Genomic DNA, 20,710 nt, shown 5'->3' with positions numbered 1-20,710 from the left:
ACCATGAAACTTATAGGACCACCTGACTTGGAAGTGCTGAGACCCATGGCCTAGGGACTACTGGAGTGCTGAGAATACTGAACTTTGCACCACATGGATTGGAAGCACTGAGACCACCGGAATTGAAAGAGTTTAGACCATTGGACTTAGGACCATGGGACTTTAAATAGTAGCTTTCCTGTAGCTCAACTGGTAAAGCGTGGCGCTAGCTACGCCAAGGTCATGGGTTCGATTCCCAGGGAAAGCAAGAACGCTTTGGATAAAAGTGTCTGCCAAATGCATAAATGTAAATAGATGAGACTGGCATAGGAGAGCAGAGGTCGCCAGGTGTTTGTAGCTTCAAGAGTATATTTTAGGGGCTCATTTAACCAAAAATAAAAATTAAAAAGTCTTGAAAGTGGTCTTCTCTTAGTTCTGGGACTAAAACTGAAAGCGAGTGCACAAAACTGATATGTATATCCCTCTATATAGAGTATATTTAAACAAACAACAATCCAAGCACAAGGAGCAGAAGCCAGGAATCATAGGAGAATCATCAACGACACATCCAACAATGGACAAGATCCGATCAAGAACACAGGAAACATGGGTAATAGGCAACACTTGGTACAATCATGAAACTCATAACTCACAATTCTGACTTTTTTCCTCACAATTCAGAGTTTAGATATAATTCTGTGGCAGAAACAAGCTTCCATAAATTTGGCACTATAATATAAAAGTTTAATTATTTTCAAGTCATTGGGATCTTACGGAAAGAGAAGTCAAAATAATTAATACAAAGCTGCATTGACACAGGAAGTAAATATGGAACTGATGCTTTAAAGTTTGTAGTTATGGAAGATATTGTAGATGGAAAGTTGAATAAAAATTGGTTTATTTGACAACATTTCTGGAGGAAGTGTTTGAAATGAGAAAAAAAGTGCCCGTATTCTAACCACGATAAATGTTTTTTAAAATGGACGTGAATGTTCAAAAAAAAAAAAAAAAAAAAAAAAAAAAACATTTTCAGGAAATTACAAGTTCATAAATTACATATTTCACACATTTCTTAAAGGACATATTTGTTTTTAGCTGGGTAGCAGTAAAGCAGTTGAGTATCTTGCCAGACACCGCAAAAACCGTTATATTAACTGTTAATAACTCATTTATATTTCAACACCATTATAAAAACCGCATTGAACTGAAAAGCTAAAAACACATTTTAACTTACCAACGAGACGCCAGAAGCACAAACAAAAGAAAACAAATCCGTGAAGCATTTTTCCCCACAGTTGTCTATACGGTCTGAGAAAACTTGAAATGTGACCACGTGTGAATCCCTCCCCACACACACTTTCCAGTCCACCCCCGTGCTCACACACTAACTGTGATTGCGTTTGTTCTACTTGCATGTGTTATTCTAGTCCTTATTTGCCTATTAATTTAACGGGTGGGAGAAAATATAATTTTGATTAGTTATGACATGAAACCATGTTACAATGTAAAGACCCTTCAAAATTGTTGATATTAATAAAAGTAATTTCTCAATATCTTACAAATATCTACAAACCTTAAGTGCAATTTCTCATTTGTTTGTATGTTAAATAGTAAATGATCATTGGGGCTGACACTTTAAATAGCCTATTATTGTAGAAGGATTTGCTACTTTGTTTAACAGTTAACCTGCATTGAGTTACAGGAAAACAGTCTGTGATGTTAATGTTATCAGGACAGGAAGAAGCACTCTAGCCACATAGGACATACAATCGACACATGCACAACTTGTCCACTCAACAAAATAAAACCCACACATCTCTGTAGGTCTTATGAAATCAAACCACAGCAGGTTTCAGTTTGACTCAAGCTGTGGCACCAAGTGCATTTAAAAGATCTTCTGTTGATATGCTGTAGGCTAATATAATGTGTGGAAGCTGAAACCAACTTACAATACCACATTTGTTGTTAATTATCAACCAAATGCTTTTGTATAAGAACTTGTGAGTTTGTTTTGGGGTCAGTTTTGATAACATGCCAGCCAACATGGACTGAGAAGAAGTCATATTGTACATCGTTATTCTCAAGTGGTCATTAGGTTGAACTGCAGATTAAAACACACCTAGACCACAGGATGAGCGCCCCCTGTTGGCCTAAAGCTGCTTCCAGCAGCAACACTCGTCTCGTATTTCCATCCAATAAAGACTGACGAAGCTCATCCTGCTTTGCATGCCATATAGGCTGTGGATAAGCTGCACCTTCCAAGGACTTTTACATGTTTTTATTGACCTTCTAACTTTCTAAACCTTTCTAACAATTAGTTTGCTTAAAGGGACTTGTGTTGTGTTTTTTTTTAGTTTGTACATTTTACTTGGTAACATTGAGAGAGGAACCCTTGAAACAGTCTAATGAAAAATACTAGGCTATATTATAGTATAGATTACAGTACAATTACTCTAGTAAATAGGCTACTAGAGAGTATTTTTGAATCATACTGTATGGTTCAAAAATACCATACACTACTGTAAATTGTAGTAGGCTATATTATTTACTACACATTGTTAATGTAGCCTACTGTATATTCCTACTGTAACCGGATAGGCTAATGGAGGCAGAGAACACTACACCAGGATGGCAGTTTACAATCAATTACTTTATTATTAGTTAAAACCCAACACTTTAAAACACGTTACCCCCCTTATGGGTGCAGTCGGGGACGGGATCACGTCAGCAGGGAAGACACTCGGGTTCCCCTTGTCGATTGCATCACGTAGGCTTAAATTATTCTCTCCGGTTCAGTATCCTCCACAGTCCGGGTGCGGGTCAGATCACTTACAGTTCATTCTGTGTCTTTAAAGAGCTCTCCTATCCTGCGCTTGAACCCCTAACTCTCTAATACATTTGCCCCCCACTAACTGACTATCTTCACCGCCGGAGACACTATTTGTCCCGAGCGGCCGTCTAGCGTTCCCCACAAATGAGAGCTCCTCGCACACGCAATTCACACCGTCTCTCTCGATTGTCCCGCACCCATTCCATTAATAATCAGGGTTCACCCGCATCATGTGCACATTAATTTAATTACGAGTAGCTTATACGTTAACCACTCCCACAACCTACTACACTACTATATGGTTCAAAAACAATATATTTAGCCTACTAGATTATGTTTATTATATAATATACTAGGCCTATAGTATTTTTTCACGTGACAGAGTTTGCGTGGTATTATTGAGAGAGAATTCAGTAACAGTAGTAAGCCCTGTTTTTTTGAGTGACAATCACTGGATCATATTTTAAAACCACGCCACCGGTCACGTGAGCCGACACCCAGTATAAGTAGCTATCTGAGGAACATCCTGACACCCAACTTTTTCTCGCCGATTTAATTCCAGCATTGGTTAAGAATATAATTCACCAGTGAAATCCCTGTTGTTGTTTAATATGGGCTAATTCAATAGAATAGGCTAATTGTCGCTGTCAGGGGCGCTACCTGAACGCTAAACCGAGGACGCAACCCCTGAGCCACTCGGCATCTTTACCACATTTTACTCTGATCTACATCAGAATGATGAACCGTGTTGTAGGCCTATTTGTCTTCCTTTTACTCTTGAAAGGTGAGTACAGAATTTAAAAACCTCATCGTCTTTGCTTGGGTTCAAGCATTTGTTGGAGTTAAACGAAATATTAGGCTGCAATGTTTTGATTAATGAGAGCTATATCTCAGCAAGCAATTCTGCGTCTAAAAGATATCACAATAATCACAGAATTCTGACTTTATAACTCGCAAACATGAGAAAAAAGGTCAGAATTGTGGCTTCAATTCTGAGTTTATATCTCAGAATAACTCGCAATTGTGAGGGAAAAAAAGTCAGAATTCTAAGATAAAATGTCGTAGCCTAATTATTCTTTTTATTTAGTGGCAGAAACGGGCTTCCATAAATAGACCATAATGGTTAAAGGATTCTTTTCACTCAGAAATAACAGGTTCTCTTAAATGACAATCCATCTAAAAATAGATAACTTAAGCTGCTGGTTAAAGGATTATTTCACTCAAATATAACAGGTCATTATGGTACACTTATAATAAGTGTTTATATCGGGACTATTTCAGGCCAGACTGGTAGGCACCGCCGCGGAGGAGCACAGTCCCTGCGTGACTCGCCATAGAAATTAACAGAGAGAAGTAGCTCCGGCTGCAATGTTCTTCCGCAATACATGCAGTTTTAAAAAGCAAAAAGTTATGGACTGCAGCAAAAAGATCAAAAAATAAAAATGACCAAATAAAATATTAAATATACAATTAAATATTGATTAATATTGAAAATAATGAACATTAACACTAAGAAATTAAAAATATAAAAATAACAAAATAAAAAGTTAAAAGTTAACTTTTAAATAAAAAAATAAAAAAAGTTGGTTTACAAAGCAACTAGATTTTTTGTTGGCTTTATTTCCACTGTTTAAAATGCCCCCAATTTCATTCCTTTACTCAAACTCTGTTTCAGCTGGGAAGTTGTCATCATGGCATCTGCCAAATAAGAAAAATAATAATTGATGGAATATAATACATCTAACAAGTTATTTAGGCAAAAATGACGTGTAACCAAATTCAAGGTTATTCTGGCTAAAAGTGAGTTACTCATAACTGAACTATATTAATTCTATAGATAACCGAGACGGCTATCGCTTGCTGTAATACTTCATTTAACTACCGTAGGGTAACATGTCTTATTGAAATGCTAATGTTTGCATTTAAACACTATTATTGTTTATTTAAACCTTATTTTTTTTGTATAAAGAAGGAGTAGCTGAAATGATTAGAGAAATACAAAATAAAAAATTTTTATGAAAATGATTTACAGGGATGATTTAATCACTCCAATGACCTTCGAAACCTATATGGCCATATGGTATTTCCTGTGGAACACAAAAGTTGTTGCATCCATGGGTATGAAGGCTGCAAGCTCCAGAAAATGTCCCAAATGACAAACTACTAACTAAAACTGTATTAAATTGGGTGTTAGTTCACCCAAAAAATGAATATTATCCCAACATTTACTTACCCTCGCCTCAAGCCACCCTAGGTGTATATGACTTTCTTTTTTCAGCCAAACACATTCAGTTATATAAAAAAATACCCTGTCTCTTCCCAGCTTTATAATGGCAGTGAATGGTAGATTTTGAAGGCCAAAAAAATGCATACATATATTATACAAGAAATCAACATGGCTCCGGGGGGTTAATTAAGCACGGCTCCTGCTTTTTTGTAAGAAAAATAACAAATAGTGTCTGAAGCGGTGAAGATAGTCAGTGGGGAGCTAATAGTTACTGGCTAAGAGAGCTCATTAAAGGATTAGTTCACTTTTAAGTAAACTTTTCTGATAATTTACTCACCCCCATGTCATCCAAGATGTCCATGTCTTTGTTTCTTAGTCAAAAAGAAATTAAGGTTTTTGATGAAAACATTCCAGGATTTTTCTCCATATAAAGGACTTCAATGGAGCCCAAACGGGTCAAGGGCTTTAAACGATACCAGATGATGAATAAGGGTCTTATTTAGTGAAACGATCAGAAAAAAATGCAATGCAAAAGGGCATTTGACTCATGTGCTCTTTCAAACACTGACTCGGTACTTCCGGCCATAGATATGTATACGTAGATGCCTCATTAGCGACATCTGTCAAGTGACTCGAAACTTTGGTGTCAATAATGCTGAAACTGAGAGACTAATTTGCCCCTCTGTTTGTTTTATACGACATGGGGAATCCTAGAAGTGTCTTCTCCACTGACATCAGCCCATCTACATGTGACTGGTGTTTTAATATGGTTGTATGGTATTTTAATAATTAATAAAGCGTGTATAAACAGTTGTCCTGGTGTAGTGTTCTCAATGTAACAGGAGAGTAGAGAACGTCAGACTACATCACACGCCAGCGCAGTCACACTTACATGGGCTGATGTCGGAGGGGAAGACACTTCTAAGAATCTCCTTGTTGATTGAATTACACATTAGGGCAAATTATTCTCTCAGGTTCAGCAGTTTCTAGGTTTCGAGTCACTTGACAGTTCTCTTTGCGCCCTTAATGAGCTCTCCTAGCAAGCAACCATGCCCCTGACTATCTAAAACACTTGCCCCCCAGTGACCATCTTCACCACCGGAGACACCGTGTCCCAACTCTTGAGTGGCCGTCCAACATTTCCCCACGATTGAGAGCTCTAGGCACCCACAAACTCATGCAGTCTCTCGAGCAGCCATCAAACATCCTTAAAGGGTTAGTTCACCCAAAAATTAATATTCTGTCATTAAATACTTACCCTAATGTCGTTTGACATGCCTTTGTTCATCTTCGGAACACAAATGAAGATATTTTTGTTGAAATCCGTTATCTCAGAAAGGCCTTCATTGACACTAATGTTTTTTCCTCTCTCAAGACCCATAAAAGGCACTAAAGACGTCGTTACAAAGCCCATCTTTAGCCCATGAAAATAAGTCAACCCCACCCAAAGTTATAAGCATTTGGGGGAAAAAATCTCCACTAGATGGTGTTGTTTCAAACTTTCCAGGCTCCTTTAGGGTATTGTGCTGATGACCCATACCAAGTTTCGTAACAACCCATGCATGTGTTCATAAAATACAGCATTTTAGCCAAAAAGGCAGATAGGATAAAAATGGATATCAGTCGACTTGACATGACGTCCCAAATCTAAAGACACTTTTATGATTTTTGGACAAACGTTTCAGAATTTATAAGCAAAAAAATAAATAAATCGTATCTCCAGACCAAAACATGGCGCTGCGCCAAAACGCTGCACATTACCTCAGGTCATGTTTTTAAATGACATGTACCAAGTTTGGTTTTGAATCATAGACCATGAAAAATTATGTATGACGTTTAAATAAAGTCAAAAGTCGCGCGCACGAAAACTACGAGCACGCGAATAAACTCAAGCTCGCAAAACAGACCCACGAGAGGAAAATAGCAACGCGAGAGCGCATCTGTGCACCCGCGAGAGCGCATCTGTGCAGCCGCGAGCGCATTTGTACACCGCGAGCGCGCGAAACAGTATTTAGGGGCGGAAATTTATTCTAGCACAAGCCCCTGCTGCCTAGCGCGCACAACTGCAAATGAGCGCTCGCGTGACTACTCAACGCTCGCTCCTCAAGTTGACTTTTGACACTTTGAGGGCGGGGCAATGACTTGTCTTCCCACCTGTGATTGGTCATTTGTTTAATCAGTTTCACTCTTGTTTAAACATGTAGCAGGACTAGGACGAGGCACGTTTTAAGGAACCATTATGTCGGACCCTGAGCGGTGTACAAATGCACTCGCGGCTGCACAGATGCGCTCTCGCGGGTGCACAGATGCGCTCTCGCGTTGTTATTTTCCTCTCGTGGGTCTGTTTTGCGCGCTTGGGTTTATTCGCGTGCTCGTGGTTTTCGTGCGCGCGACTTTTGACTTTATTTAAACGTCATAGACGCGACTTCATCTGCTTTCGCTGACGAGAGTTGAAGGTTGCAGACGCCCGCACGCGATGCTCATTGGATCGTCTTGAGCTAATGAATCAATTTAGTTTAGTCATTACGGTTCAAAAGTTATTAGCATCAGTATGAGTGAAACTTTGGACAGGTGTTGGTGCTAGAGGGAATGAGTTAGAGTTCAAATTTGGTGTGGTTACTATTGGTACTGACCTCTATATGTGTGCCAATTTCATAACTTTCCCGCAAGCGTTGCTATGGGCTACCATAGACTTGAGCGGAAGAAGGAAGAATAATAAGAAAGATAATTTCATTAGATACCTTTGCACCTTCAGAGGTTGGCTCATTATAAATGCTGTTTATGTGATCAGTATTTCACACGCCCCCTCATCAGCGCTCGGCTGTCTTGCGTCGGGTCAAAGGTTACTCTTAAACCGGCGTGCGGCTGTTACCAGAAGCCAGTGATTATAGTTTATAAAGTTATAAATATGTATATTTTTCTTACAAAAAAAATGCATCACTTTGCTTCAGAAGGCCTTTATTAACCTCCTGGAGTCGTATGGATTACTTTTTTGGGGATTCAAAATCTAAAACACCATTCACTGACATTATAAAGCTGGCAAAAGCCAGGATATTTTTTAATATAACTCTGATTGTGTTCGTCCGAAAGAAGAATGTCATACACCTAGGATGACTTGAGGGTGAGTAAAACATGGGCTAATTTGAATTTTTGGGTGAACTATCCTTTTAAGTCTGAAGAAGTTGTTTAGAAAGAAATTATCTCCATTTGAAAAACTGTTTGTCTGTTCTTCAGGTGAGTTTGCTGCTGGAGATGAAGTGAAGTTAGTGATGGAGGGAGAATCTATCACTCTACATGCCAGTCTTTCTGAAACACAGAGAGCTTTTGAGCTGATAGTGTGGGCATTTGGACCTGAACACATTCGTATAGCTCAGATCAACAAAATTACTAATATCAAGGTCTCGTTATTTGAGGATGTTTTTGGTGGGATATTCAGAGACAAACTGAAGCTGGATGATCAAACTGGAGATCTCACCATCACAAACATCACAACTGAACACTCTGGACTTTATGAACTAGCTGGTGGCAAAACAATTCGAATTTTGGTTTATGGTGAGTAGTTAAAATATAGTTTGCATTCGGTTTGATTTCATTGCATTACAGTTTTGTTCCATACTGGACAATGTCAGTCAGCAGCAAAACTAACACATGGTGAGAAATTTTACTAAGTTATCATGGTAACTACCACTGAGCCCCATCATTCAACTATCATAAATACAAGCTGAACCTACAGTATCTGGTTTCTATTGTGAAGGGTAACATGAGTCTCAGCTCAGTATAGCCTGTATAATTTGAGACGAGCAACCCAAGGAGAGACAGTGTAATTGTTTGGCATTTGAGGAGAATATAGGACTCTGTATCAATATCCTTGTATAAGGATACAAGAGTTGATCGTTTTATCTAGTAAAGTGTGTCATAGTGGACGACAACCAACCAGTCTGTGTCGCTTCACCTTGTCACGACAGAAGACTAGCATGTTTGCAGTTTTCTCGGCCTTCCACGGCGGGTTCTGTCACATCTGTGGCATTGACCAATAGGAGCACAGCTCTTCCATACACAGATTTCAAACATCGTAAAACGAAAAAGAGACGATGGACTAATGACACGACATTGACAAGAGCGCCAGAACAATACACACCACTTCAGACGATATTAGTTCGAACTGCAGTGTCTCGTATCATCTTTCAAACACTTCTGTCCTGATTTCTTCAAAGTGAGGGTCTATGGGCAGGTAAATGTATGGGTCTTTTCAGATCTTTCAATCTAAGGGATGAAATAATCTCGCGCAATTTATGAATGCTGGAGACAACGAAAGAACACACGGAGAGCATCAGCTTTCGTTTCTGCTGAGAGCCGCAAGACCAGCTGAATGCTGTGAGTGTGTGTTAGAAATCAGGAATGTTGAGAGAACATTGTTCTTGGTACGTTTTTCATCTTCAAACCAAATTTGGGTCTTCAGCCGACAAAGTTCAAATCTATTCTGGCCGCTCGAGCGCTTCCCGTAATGTTTGAGCATTAGGCGGAGAGAAGACGGTCTTTCAGTAGCATATTATTCTCATGAATGATATTTAATCGGACAATTTAGTGATATTTGCAGTTGTGGTCTTGAGATAAAATCCAGAGTTTTCTAAGTCTGAGACCAAGACAAGACTGAGTTGAAATGCAGCCGAGACCGAGACAAGACCAAGACTGTCAACCAATGGTCTTAAGACTGGTCTTGAGACCAAGTCTTGAGTACTACAACACTACATTTAGTACCACTACACTAATTTTTGACTACAAATGGAAAAGTTTGAAAGTGGACAAGCTCAAAACATTTTAGACCCCATTTACACCTTTATTTAGTGTTGTATGTATGGGACATTTAAAAGTCTTACTTATGAGTAAGTCAATATTATGAGCCAAGGTTTATAATCAATTAATTTGCTACATGATTCTTCTTATGCATCACATGATGAGAGTAAAACGTGTTTGCGAATAATGTCAAATTTCACAGTAACTTGACTCCTTCCCCTGATTAGTGATTTCCCCTTTCTGCTGTGGTCTGATTAGTAGAAAGTGTACACATTTCTTCAAACTATTTTATCAAGGTGCCTCTATTTAGATACATATTAATATTTATAACGGTTGATTTAGCTGCAAATTATAGTTTTCTGTTTATTCTCTCTGAATGTTTTTCAGCTCGTCTGCCTGTTCCTGTCATCAGCAGAGACTGTTCTTCATCATCCTCATATTGTTCACTGGTGTGTTCATCAGTGGTGAATGTGAGTCATGTGACTCTCTCCTGGTTCAAAGGAAACAATTTATTGTCCAGCATCAGTGTGTCTGATCTCAGCATCAATCTCTCTCTACCTCTGGAGGTGGAATATCAGGATAAAAACACCTACAGCTGTGTGCTGAACAATCCCATCAGCAACCAGACTCAACATCTGGACATCACTCAACTCTGTCGGCCATGTTCAGGTACATCAGCACTGAATTATTTTTCTCTACATTATTGATACTTTATTTCCAGTTCTCAGGTTTCCCATTACTACAACGTTGACATTGCTATAATCTGACCCATTTCAGATATCAGTTTTTGCACATACAAGTTTTGTATGTTAACTCACTCTGATCTATTGTTTTACAGTGAACAAGTTAATTCATCTAGTGCTGGCCTGTGTTTTCATTGGAGTAATTGTCCTAGACGTGGCTGTTGGGATATTCATTAGATGTAGAAATGCAGATCAAGTGGGTAAGGAATTAATCAGTTCCCACTTCTATTGACATGGTTTGTAGAAGGCTACTGATTAATGACAACCATTCATCCGTCTTACACCATACAACTAGCCTGACAATCCCACATCAAGATGTTTGGTCTGGAAACTCACCATTGACAGCACAATCCGAGGGGCGGGATAAACGGTTGTCTTTCAAACTCCCTCTGCACGCGATAGGATAGCGCTACACCAACCAGAGCAACGAAGGTGAAGCAGAGCTCGTTGATAGATTAAACATTCGCCGTATCCGGTCGGCAAAACTCCGAACACATCTTCCCTTTTTAAGAATGACTTCAGTGCCGTTCTTTTCTCAGAGAAAAGCTTAACTCCAAGTCTTCAAGAGTCGCGGTCAAAGCTGATTCGAAAGACCGCCGTTCGCCAGTTTCTGTGTTTACTAGAAGCACGCAAACGCAACTCGGCCGGCGTCATTATGGCCCCGCCCACCGACTCTATACACGATGTGATTGGCCCGGCAAGAGTTAGGCGAATACAGCTCAGAAGGGTATTGAGAGTTGCTAGACGACACTTGCGGGCAGATTAAATTTGCTGCCGCTAGGGTGCGTTTAGATTTTATATTAAAGCGTTTCAAAACATCTTTCCTTAAAACGCTCCTGATCTCGATGTATCATTTAAAGGAATATGACTTTTTCACTTTCATCCCTGTACTATGCTTTCTAGGATACTCACCAAGACAGGCATGTGTGTATATATACACGTGTATTATATTGTATAACAATTTTTCTTACCTTTTGTTTAAACAGCCCAAGCTCCTGTGCAAGACATTGAGCTGAATAATGGTAAGATACTTACTGAGTCTATTCTGTCATCAAACACCATTACAGTGTTTAATCTCAATCTTCATTCCTGTTTGTTCAGCTGAGAGTGCCGATCCTGAGAAAGTTGAACTGAAGACGGTGTCAGTGATGTTGGGACAGTCCGTCACTCTAAACACTGGCATCACTAAAATACAAAGTTGCGATATGCTGCAGTGGAGGTTTGGAAAAGCCGGCACAGATTACACCAATCCATTTGATGTCATTGTCAGAGTGAATGAACAGAACAGCAGTGTTCGTCACCATCATGATGACCGAGTACACCTGAATCGAATGACTGGATATCTCACAATCAATGACATCAGACCTTCAGACTTTGGCATTTATAAACTAAATATCACCAGGAATGGGAGAAATATGATCTCAAAGACATTTATTGTCCAAGGTGAGTACCTTAGTTCTGTCAGTACAATGAAGTTAGACTGAATAATACATTTTACTGGATTTATTGGCTAAATTTAACAAATGGTTCCTATATTGCATTAAAAGATCATCTAGTGCAATGTTAAAAGCTTGATAATTTCAATATCTAATGGCATTATCTATTTCTCCCCTCTTGTATATTTTAGGCATTAGTTGAGTAGTTGTAACATCAACACTTTCTTACAGATTCGTCAGAAGGCAGAGAGGATGCATCCGAGCCAGAGGAGACTAATTCACTGATGAACAATTGACAGATCTCTGAAAGCTCTCGTCTATAGCGACATTATCCCTGTATGCTTTTACAAGCTTTAACATCTGGAAAATGTCTTTGAAATGAACCTGTGAAAAGTAATGACAAATTGTTTCTTTTAATTTGAATTCAAATTGTTATTTTAAAGCTCTGTTACCGTTAACTGTGACCTTATCTATTATGGAGATATTCATGGCCTGTATATTTCATGTCGGTTTCATTATATAGTGTCAGTTTCACTGATTTGAACAGTGTTAATGAAAAGAACAAACCATGTGTTTTAATGTTTCTGTCCTCTAGTGGACAATCTTTTCATAATCAGTTTTATAATGTGTGAAGTGAAGTGTGAAGCAATTTTTTTAGTGTGTGAAACCAAATTAAGCTAGACTGGGTAAACCCCGCCTGATCTGCCGGCAATTTGATTTCGCTCTGCAACTCAGTCTGGAAACCTGTACATTCATTTCTACTGCTTCTGTTACACTTTTGCAGGAACCAATCACAGACTGGCTTATCCACCTGGTGCACTATTGGCGGGTTTAACATGCAGTGTCGGTGCCTTCTTGTGGTCTGATTGGTTGAAGGATTCTCCAATAGTGATGTGTTGTTCATGCAAGAGGCGTTCATTTTGACCGAATCTTTAATATGACTCGAGAACAAGTTGTCTCAGAGAATGATTCGTTCATTTTGTGTTGAACGCGCATGCGCAACATCCCGTATGTTCTGTACAGGAAACAAATGATTAGTTCATTCGTTGATCAAGTCCCAGCCCTGTATAGACAAGGCTATGCAGTCACCGGAAACAGAAAGGATTAGTTCATCTTGAGCCTTTGGTCCGAGTCTTGTTCTTTTGTCACGTGATGTGACAGCCGTGTTGGAAACAGAAATTAGTTCACTCACAACCTTCCTCACAAACAAGTGCATAGTTTTTTTTGTTTGGTTCAGTTTTTTTAGAATAATACGACTGTAACGTTGTATATGTTGCGAGACACTAAACCGGGAAGCGGTCATGTGACAAAAGAACGATACTCAGAGTCAGACCTGAAGACGGATACTCGAGAGATGAACCGTTTCTGCATTCAGCCTATGGGGACTTAAACGAACGACTCTAATGAGAAGACTCGATAGATGAAGTAATCTTTTCTGTTTCCGGTGATTCCATAGCCTTGCCTATGGTGCTGGGACTTGATGAACGAATGACTCGGAGACTCGAGAGATTAACTGATCTTGTCTGTTTCCGGATGCATGTATTACTTATGAGGCTGTCACAATTTGGATCGGGAGATGAGGTGAACTAACTGACTGACTGCATACAAACTAGATAAGCAATTAATCAATAATTTCCTTCTCAAAATGTGGCCATTACTGCATTAGCTTATAGTTTATTTTTTTATTCCAAAAGTACTAAATGTGTTGAAAAAATGTAACATGTTAATTAGATTTTGCTTAAATGAACGAAATGACTTGAAAAAAGATTTGTTCATTTTGCTGCGCGAGACTCTCAGATCAGAGTCGGTAAAATGATCTGAACTTCCCACTACTATCCAGTTGTGTACAGAGTCATTTGAAATCTACAGTAAGGAAAATATTTGAACACCCTGCTATTTTGCAAGTTCTCCCACTTGGAAATCATGGAGGGATCTGAAATTGTCATCGTAGCTGCATGTCCACTGTGAGAGACATAATCTACACCTGAGAAAATCAATGTTACTATTTAGTACAGTAGCCTTTGTTTGCAATTGTAGAGGTCAAACGTTTCCTGTAGTTTTTCACCATGTTTGCACACACCGCAGGAGGGATTTTGGCCCACTCCTCGATACAGATCTTCTCTAGATCAGTCAGGTTTCTGGCCTGTCGCTGAGAAACACGGAGTTTGAGCTCCCTCCAAAGATTCTCTATTGGGTTTAGGTCTGGAGACTGGCTAGGCCATGCCAGAACCTTGATATGCTTCTTACAGAACCACTCCTTGGTTATCCTGGCTGTGTGCTTCGGGTCATTGTCATGTTGGAAGACCCAGCCTCGACCCATCTTCAATGCTCTAACTGAGGGAAGGAGGTTGTTCCCCAAAATCTCGCAATACATGGCCCGGTCATCCTCTCCTTACTACAGTGCAGTCACCCTGTCCCATGTGCTGAAAAATACCCCCAAAGCATGATGCTACCACCCCCATGCTTCACAGTAGGGATGGTGTTCTTGGGATGGTACTCATCATTCTTCTTCCTCCAAACACATTTAGTGGAATTATGACCAAAAAGTTCTATTTTGGTCTCATCTGATCACATGGCTTTCTCCCATGACTCCTCTGGATCATCCAAATGGTCAGTGGCAAACTTAAGATGGGCCTGGACATGTGCTCGTTGTTTAAGCAGGGGAACCTTCTGTGCCATGCATGATTTCAAACCATGACGTCTTAGTATATTACCAACAGTAACCTTGGAAACTGTGGTCCCAGCTCTTTTCAGGTCATTGACCAGCTCCTCCTGTGTAGTTCTGGGCTGATTTCTCACATTTCTTAGGATCATTGAGACCCCACGAGGTCAGATCTTCCATGGAGCCCCAGTCCGAGGGATATTGACAGTCATGTTTAGCTTCTTGTATTTTCGAATGATTGCTCCAGCCGTGGACCTTTTTTCACCAAGCTACTTGGCATTTTCCCCGTAGCCCTTTCCAACCTTGTGGAGGTGTACAATTTTGTCTCTAGTGTCTTTGGGCAGCTCTTTGGTCTTGGCCATGTTAGTAGTTTGATTCTTACTGATTGTATGGGGTGGACAGGTGTCTTTATGCAGATAACGACCTCAAACAGGTGCATATAATTTAGGATAATAAATTGAATGGAATTGGACATTTTAAAAGCAGACTAACAGGTCTTTGAGGGTCAGAATTCTAGCTGATAGACAGGTGTTCAAATACTTATTTGCAGCTGTATCATACAAATGAATTGTTAAAAAAACCATACATTGTGATTTTTGGATTTTTTTTATTTTAGATTATGTCTCTCACAGTGGACATGCACCTACAATGAAAATTTCAGATCCCTCCATGATTTCCAAGTGGGAGAACTTGCAAAATAGCAGGGTGTTCAAATACTTATTTTCCTCACTGTATATTTCATGTCGGTTTCATTATATAGTGTCAGTTTCACTGATTTGAACAGTGTTAATGAAAAGAACAAACCATGTGTTTTAATGTTTCTGTCCGCTAGTTGACAATCTTTTCATAATCAGTTTTATAATGTGTGAAGTGTGAAGCATTTTTTTTTTGTGTGTGAAACCAAATTAAGCTAGACTGGGTAAACCCCGCCTGATCTGCCGGCGATTTTGTGGATTTCGCTCTGCATCTCAGTCTGGAAACCTGTACATTCGTTTCTACTGCTTCTGTTACACTTTTGCAGGAACCAATCACAGACTGGCTTATCCACCTGGTGCGCTATTGGCGGGTTTAACATGATGGGTCGTTGCCCTCTTGTGGTCTGATTGGTTGAAGGATTCTCCAATAGTGATGTGTCGTTCATGCAAGAGTCGTTCATTTTGAACGAATCTTTAATATGACTCGAGAACAAGTTGTCTCAGAGAATGATTCGTTCATTTTGTATTGAACACGCATGCGCAACATCCTATATGTTCTGTACAGAGAACAAATGATTAGTTCATTCGTTCATCAAGTCCCAGCCCTGTATAGACAAGGCTATGCAGTCACCGGAAACAGAAAGGATTAGTTCATCTCGAGTCTTTGGTCCGAGTCTTGTTCGTGATGTGACAGTCGTGTTGGAAACAGAAATTAGTTCATTCACAACCTTCCTCACAAACAAGTGAGTAGGTTTTTGTTTTTGGTTCAGTTTTTTTAGCTAGTATAATTGATTTTCCAATGAATCCTCGACACATTGGGTTATTCAAAATTGACAGGCATAAAGGTTTATTGCACATATCTTCTGATGGTTTTTATAATAAATATATTACAACATGCAGTCAATAATACGACTGTAATGTTGTATATGTTGCGAGATACTGAACCGGGAAGCGGTCAGGTGACAAAAGAACGAGACTAAGACCTGAAGACTCGAGAGATGAACCGTTTCTGCATTCAGCCTATATGGGGACTTAAACGAACGACTCTAATGAGAAGAGCCGATAGATGAAGTAATCTTTTCTGTTTCCGGTGACTCCATAGCCTTGCCTATGGTGCTGGGACTTGATGAACGAATGACTCGGAGACTCGAGAGATTAACTAATCTTGTCTGTTTCCGGATGCATGTATTACATATGAAGCTGTCACGATTTGGATCGGGAGATGAGGTGAACTTGACTGCATGCATAGCCTGACGACCCAGCTAAGCAATTAATTAATTTATTTCTGAAAATGTGGCCATGACTGCATTAGCTTATAGTTTATTTTTTTATTCCAAAAGTACTAAATGTGTTGAAAAAATGTAACATGTAAATTATATTTTGCTTAAATGAATGAAATGACTTGGAAAAAAAGATTTGTTTATTTTGCAGAACGAGATTCAAATATCATTTTTCATTTGAACTATTCCTGTTGATCACCCCTCTTGTGTAGTAAAAAATACAAGTAGACTCCCCAGAACCATGTTCAATCTTAAATTGGTAATTTAAGACTCATTAAAAATAAACCATGGATTAATTTATTTTTGTAACTTAATATTATTAATAAAAATTCTTAAGTATTAACGTGTCAAGTTCTGTCTCATTAATTGTCTAGGTAAGTGTATTTTTCATACTTATATAATTTGCAGTAAAATTACTCATATTCAGATAAATGTTTACTTTATGCAGTTGACTTGCAGTTAACAGGATTTTACAGTATTTCATTATTTTCTGTTAAAATTATTAGCCTGAACTTTTGAAATTGTTGAATTTATTAGAAAAAAACAGTAGTTTGAACTTTTGAGTTATTACATTTTCTAACACACCCATTCACTGTCAAACACTTCTGAAAGTTGACGTTGTGAGCTTTCCGGTGTGGGGAATCCAGAGGTGGACAAAGTACACAACTTCATTACTTGAGTAAAAGTAAAAGTACAACTGGTCAAATATTACTCCGTTACAAGTTGTAAAAACTCATTTTTACTTAAGTAAAAGTACAGAAGTAAAAGTACTTAAGTATCAAAAGTAAATTTCCTTTTTTATGTTGATGCATTATTTTATTATTGTTGTATAAATGCACACTGCCATCATGGTTTAAGCCAGTCAGTGATGCTCCATCTGACATACTAGCATACGACTAACTTAAACTCATTTAAATACTGTTATCCCAACCAGGATAACATTTCTTTATGTAGAGAATCACCTATGGCACCTTTAATGTTAGAGGGGAAAAAGTAATGTATTGTTTCCCATGCCCACAAGAGGGTGCGAGCGAGCGCAATAAGCAAATGAACCAAATCAAATACTGCATCTTTTATTGAAATGTTTTTTTTTTTTTTTTAACAAAGTGCATTAACTTTTAAACAACTGTTCTTAACCCATTTAATCCCAAATTTTTCCCAGAGATGAAATATATGAGTTTGTGTTGTATTTGTAAGTATATTAAACAATCAATGTCAATAATGTAAAAAAATATTTGAAAAGTCCATGAAAAAATTAGTTTTATCTCTGGTCACAATTGTGACCGGTGGTAGAACACAGGGAGTCTAAGTTGTTGTATATAAACACATAAATCTCCAGAAATTAAAAAAATAAAGACTGGATTAAATTGTTGAAGTGTTTTATTCGATTAACAAATAGGTAAACATTGTCTGGCTCAGTTTCAAAAATAATAAATATTTTAATAAAATTATGGTAAAATAACACATTATAGGAAATTGCTTAGAATGTAATCATTATAAATAACACAAAATACTTAAAATTACAAAATGAAAAAAAACTTTCAGAAATAAAATAATAAATTAAAACAAATAAATAAACAAATTAAAATAAATAAACAAATTATTAAATATGAGCCTATAGGAAACATGTAACAATGCCAAAGAACATAATTCATTAATAACAACAAATCGTCACAAAAATTATCAATCAACAGTTACAACTGTGTGCTGGTTTGGAACTCATGTAACTTGAGTAGACACCTTCCTAAGGACATAGCAGCGGGAAAAAAATGGTGTCCTGGTGCGGAACTCATTGATTAGGTAACTCCCTCAGACGTTATGAAACGTTTTGAAGCACTCAATATGCATTGGCCTGGCACACTTTTCACAACCAAATGATGTGCGACCATCACAGACACGACATCTGAGAAACCTGTTCCCTTTAAAACAAAATTAACAATTACACAATGATTTCTCTTTTGTATAGCTTTTGGAACACATCTGCAGGTGTTAAATGTTATAATAAAAATAAATCTTCATATAAATCTGCCTACCTGTGTTTATCGGCCAGTGAGCAACACCATCAAACCTGGGAATATCAGTTACAGCAGCTGACATTGAGGATGGCCTCCCTTGTCCTTTTGGTGCAGTACCAAATTTTTTCAGGAGACTTTGGGCAACTACTCGCTGAAATCCAAGGAGATCATAGTCACCATCCATGACATCTCTGTGGAACAGCCAACTGTTGACCACAGCACTGTGAAGAGTCCAGGCATAAATTGGCCACCACCACTTTTTTGATCTTATTGTGCAGTGGTAACGGGACACCTGAAGATCATGTAGATCTACTCCTCCCATTTGCTGGTTGTAAGAGTGGATTATTTGAGGTTGTTGAAGGTACTCATATGCCTTTCTTTCCTTGTTCCATCTCCTAGTTGGTAACTCAATGTAGACATTTTCCACATTGCTTGCAACAGTGACCACACTGTTATCCCTCCACCTCACCAGTAGCTTTTCTCCTTCAGACAAAACTTCTGTGGAGCCCCTCTGTAGCTTTTGGAATTCATTCATTGGTTTAAATGGCACATCACACAACTGGTTTTGCCGCATGGTCCCAGTGCACCCATATCCTCGCTTTGTCATCTCATCAATCAGGGATAATGTGGTGAAAAGGTTGTCATGCGTGAAGTTGCATCCTCCTGGAACACCAGCTTGTTCAGCCAAACCCAGCACTACACTGGGCCCATGACCTAACCCAGTCTCTGGAAGAAGGGTATGCACTCCAGCATAAGGCTCCATGTGGTAGAGGTAACCCCCTGAGGATGCAAGGCTCCAAACCTTATAGCCGTAGCGGATTGGTTTTCCCTTTATGAACTGCTTGTACCCGTGGCGCCCATAGTAGGGAATCATACTTTCATCTACTGACAGCCATTTACTGAATGGCAGAATTTTGTATGAGCTATTTAGCTCCTGGAAGATTGGCCTCACCTTAAAGAAGGGGTCATTGTTGCACGTTGTGTTGTCCACAACATGGATGGAAGCCATAATTTCATCAAATCGGTTTCGTCTCATAGCATTGGAGATGCTGCTGTTGTGGACATCTCCATCTAGTGACCAGAGCAAATGCCGTCGTGGAACAGTACAATATCCAGAGGTGAGGAGCACACCATAGAATACAAGTAGTTCATCCATGCTTAAATTAAGAGGTTTGTTTTTGTTTTGAACAGAGTAGAGATTTGACATTTCTATGGTAAGATCTCTCAGAGATGAGGGGTACATTGCTAAAAACACATCCAATGGATTCGGATTTGTTGCTTTTAGACATTGTGCTGCAGTCGGTTCATACACAATGTAGTCAGGCAAATTGCTTTTTGCGGTTTTTTTAGACTTTCTGAAACACCTACTCTTGTTTTTCCTTTTAATCAGCTGAGCAGGGGTGCTTTCTGCCAAGGGCACTGGTATGGTGGTAGTAGTAGCATCTGAAGAAGGCAATACAGATGATGAGGCAACTTCAAGTTGTTTTGTACGATTTCTTGTTTGGATTTTGAGTTTCGGTTGGTGATCGCAAGCAGTTTCAGGGATGTTTTCTGCCAAGGGCGGCATGGTGGCAGTAGTAGCATCTGAAGATGGCAACAAAGATGATGAAGCAGATTCAAGTTTTTTTGAGAGACTTCTTGTTTGAATTGTGAGTTTTGGTTGGTCCTCGCATTCAGGTTCAATTTCCTCAAAATTATCATATCCAAACAGTTCTGCAGTAGAATTCAAAATTCTTGATGGTATGTGAGCTGAGTCACCAGTAAAATCCATGTCAGATGCATCGCTATCACAGTCGCTTTCTATTGCATCCTTCTCTATCTTAGGGACCACTGCTATATTACAAATTGCAGGCTCTGGATCATCAGTGTCAAGTAAATCCAAAACTTGACTTAAAGTCATTCTGTAAGAGAGTTCATAAAAATAACACAGAATTACATATGGGTAACATAGACTCCCTGTGTTATACCACCGGTCACTATTGTGACCGTCTTCATTTATTTGCAATTTGACAACAGAATAAAGCATGTTTTCATTTAATTTCAATGTGT

General features: G+C 38.8%; 3 protein-coding genes and 1 non-coding gene across 5 annotated transcripts in view; 2 read left to right on the top strand and 2 right to left on the bottom strand.

Annotated features, from left to right (window-relative positions):
• Positions 1-20,710, bottom strand: part of LOC137039392 (natural killer cell receptor 2B4) — a 33,160-nt gene that overhangs the window by 4,408 nt on the left and 8,042 nt on the right. The window contains exon 1 of one of the 2 annotated variants that reach the window (XM_067414711.1): positions 1,214-1,269. The exons of the other annotated variant lie outside the window; for it this stretch is intronic. Coding sequence (XP_067270812.1) covers positions 1,214-1,262 — 49 coding nt within the window. The 5' untranslated portion in view covers positions 1,263-1,269. Of the gene's footprint in view, positions 1-1,213; positions 1,270-20,710 lie in introns of those variants that run through there. 2 annotated transcript variants of the gene reach the window in all.
• On the top strand, positions 173-247 carry trnaa-agc (transfer RNA alanine (anticodon AGC)). Its single transcript has one exon. It is a non-coding gene; the product is annotated as a tRNA-Ala (tRNA).
• Positions 5,737-12,336, top strand: LOC137039682 (SLAM family member 5-like). Its single transcript, XM_067414954.1, has 7 exons — positions 5,737-5,785; positions 8,271-8,588; positions 10,218-10,499; positions 10,669-10,773; positions 11,560-11,595; positions 11,675-12,016; positions 12,241-12,336. The coding sequence occupies exons 1-7, from the start codon at positions 5,737-5,739 to the stop codon at positions 12,303-12,305; spliced, it is 1,197 nt and encodes a 398-aa protein (XP_067271055.1). The 3' UTR covers positions 12,306-12,336.
• Positions 13,952-19,817, bottom strand: LOC137039680 (piggyBac transposable element-derived protein 3-like). Its single transcript, XM_067414953.1, has 2 exons — positions 18,680-19,817; positions 13,952-13,971 (listed from the first exon to the last, which is right to left on the bottom strand). Exons 1-2 carry the CDS (start codon positions 19,815-19,817, stop codon positions 13,952-13,954), a joined length of 1,158 nt encoding a protein of 385 aa, XP_067271054.1.

This window comes from Pseudorasbora parva, chromosome 14 (assembly GCF_024679245.1).
Source record: "Pseudorasbora parva isolate DD20220531a chromosome 14, ASM2467924v1, whole genome shotgun sequence".
Classification (NCBI taxonomy): domain Eukaryota; kingdom Metazoa; phylum Chordata; class Actinopteri; order Cypriniformes; family Gobionidae; genus Pseudorasbora; species Pseudorasbora parva.
This window is presented reverse-complemented; position numbering and strand designations above follow the sequence as displayed.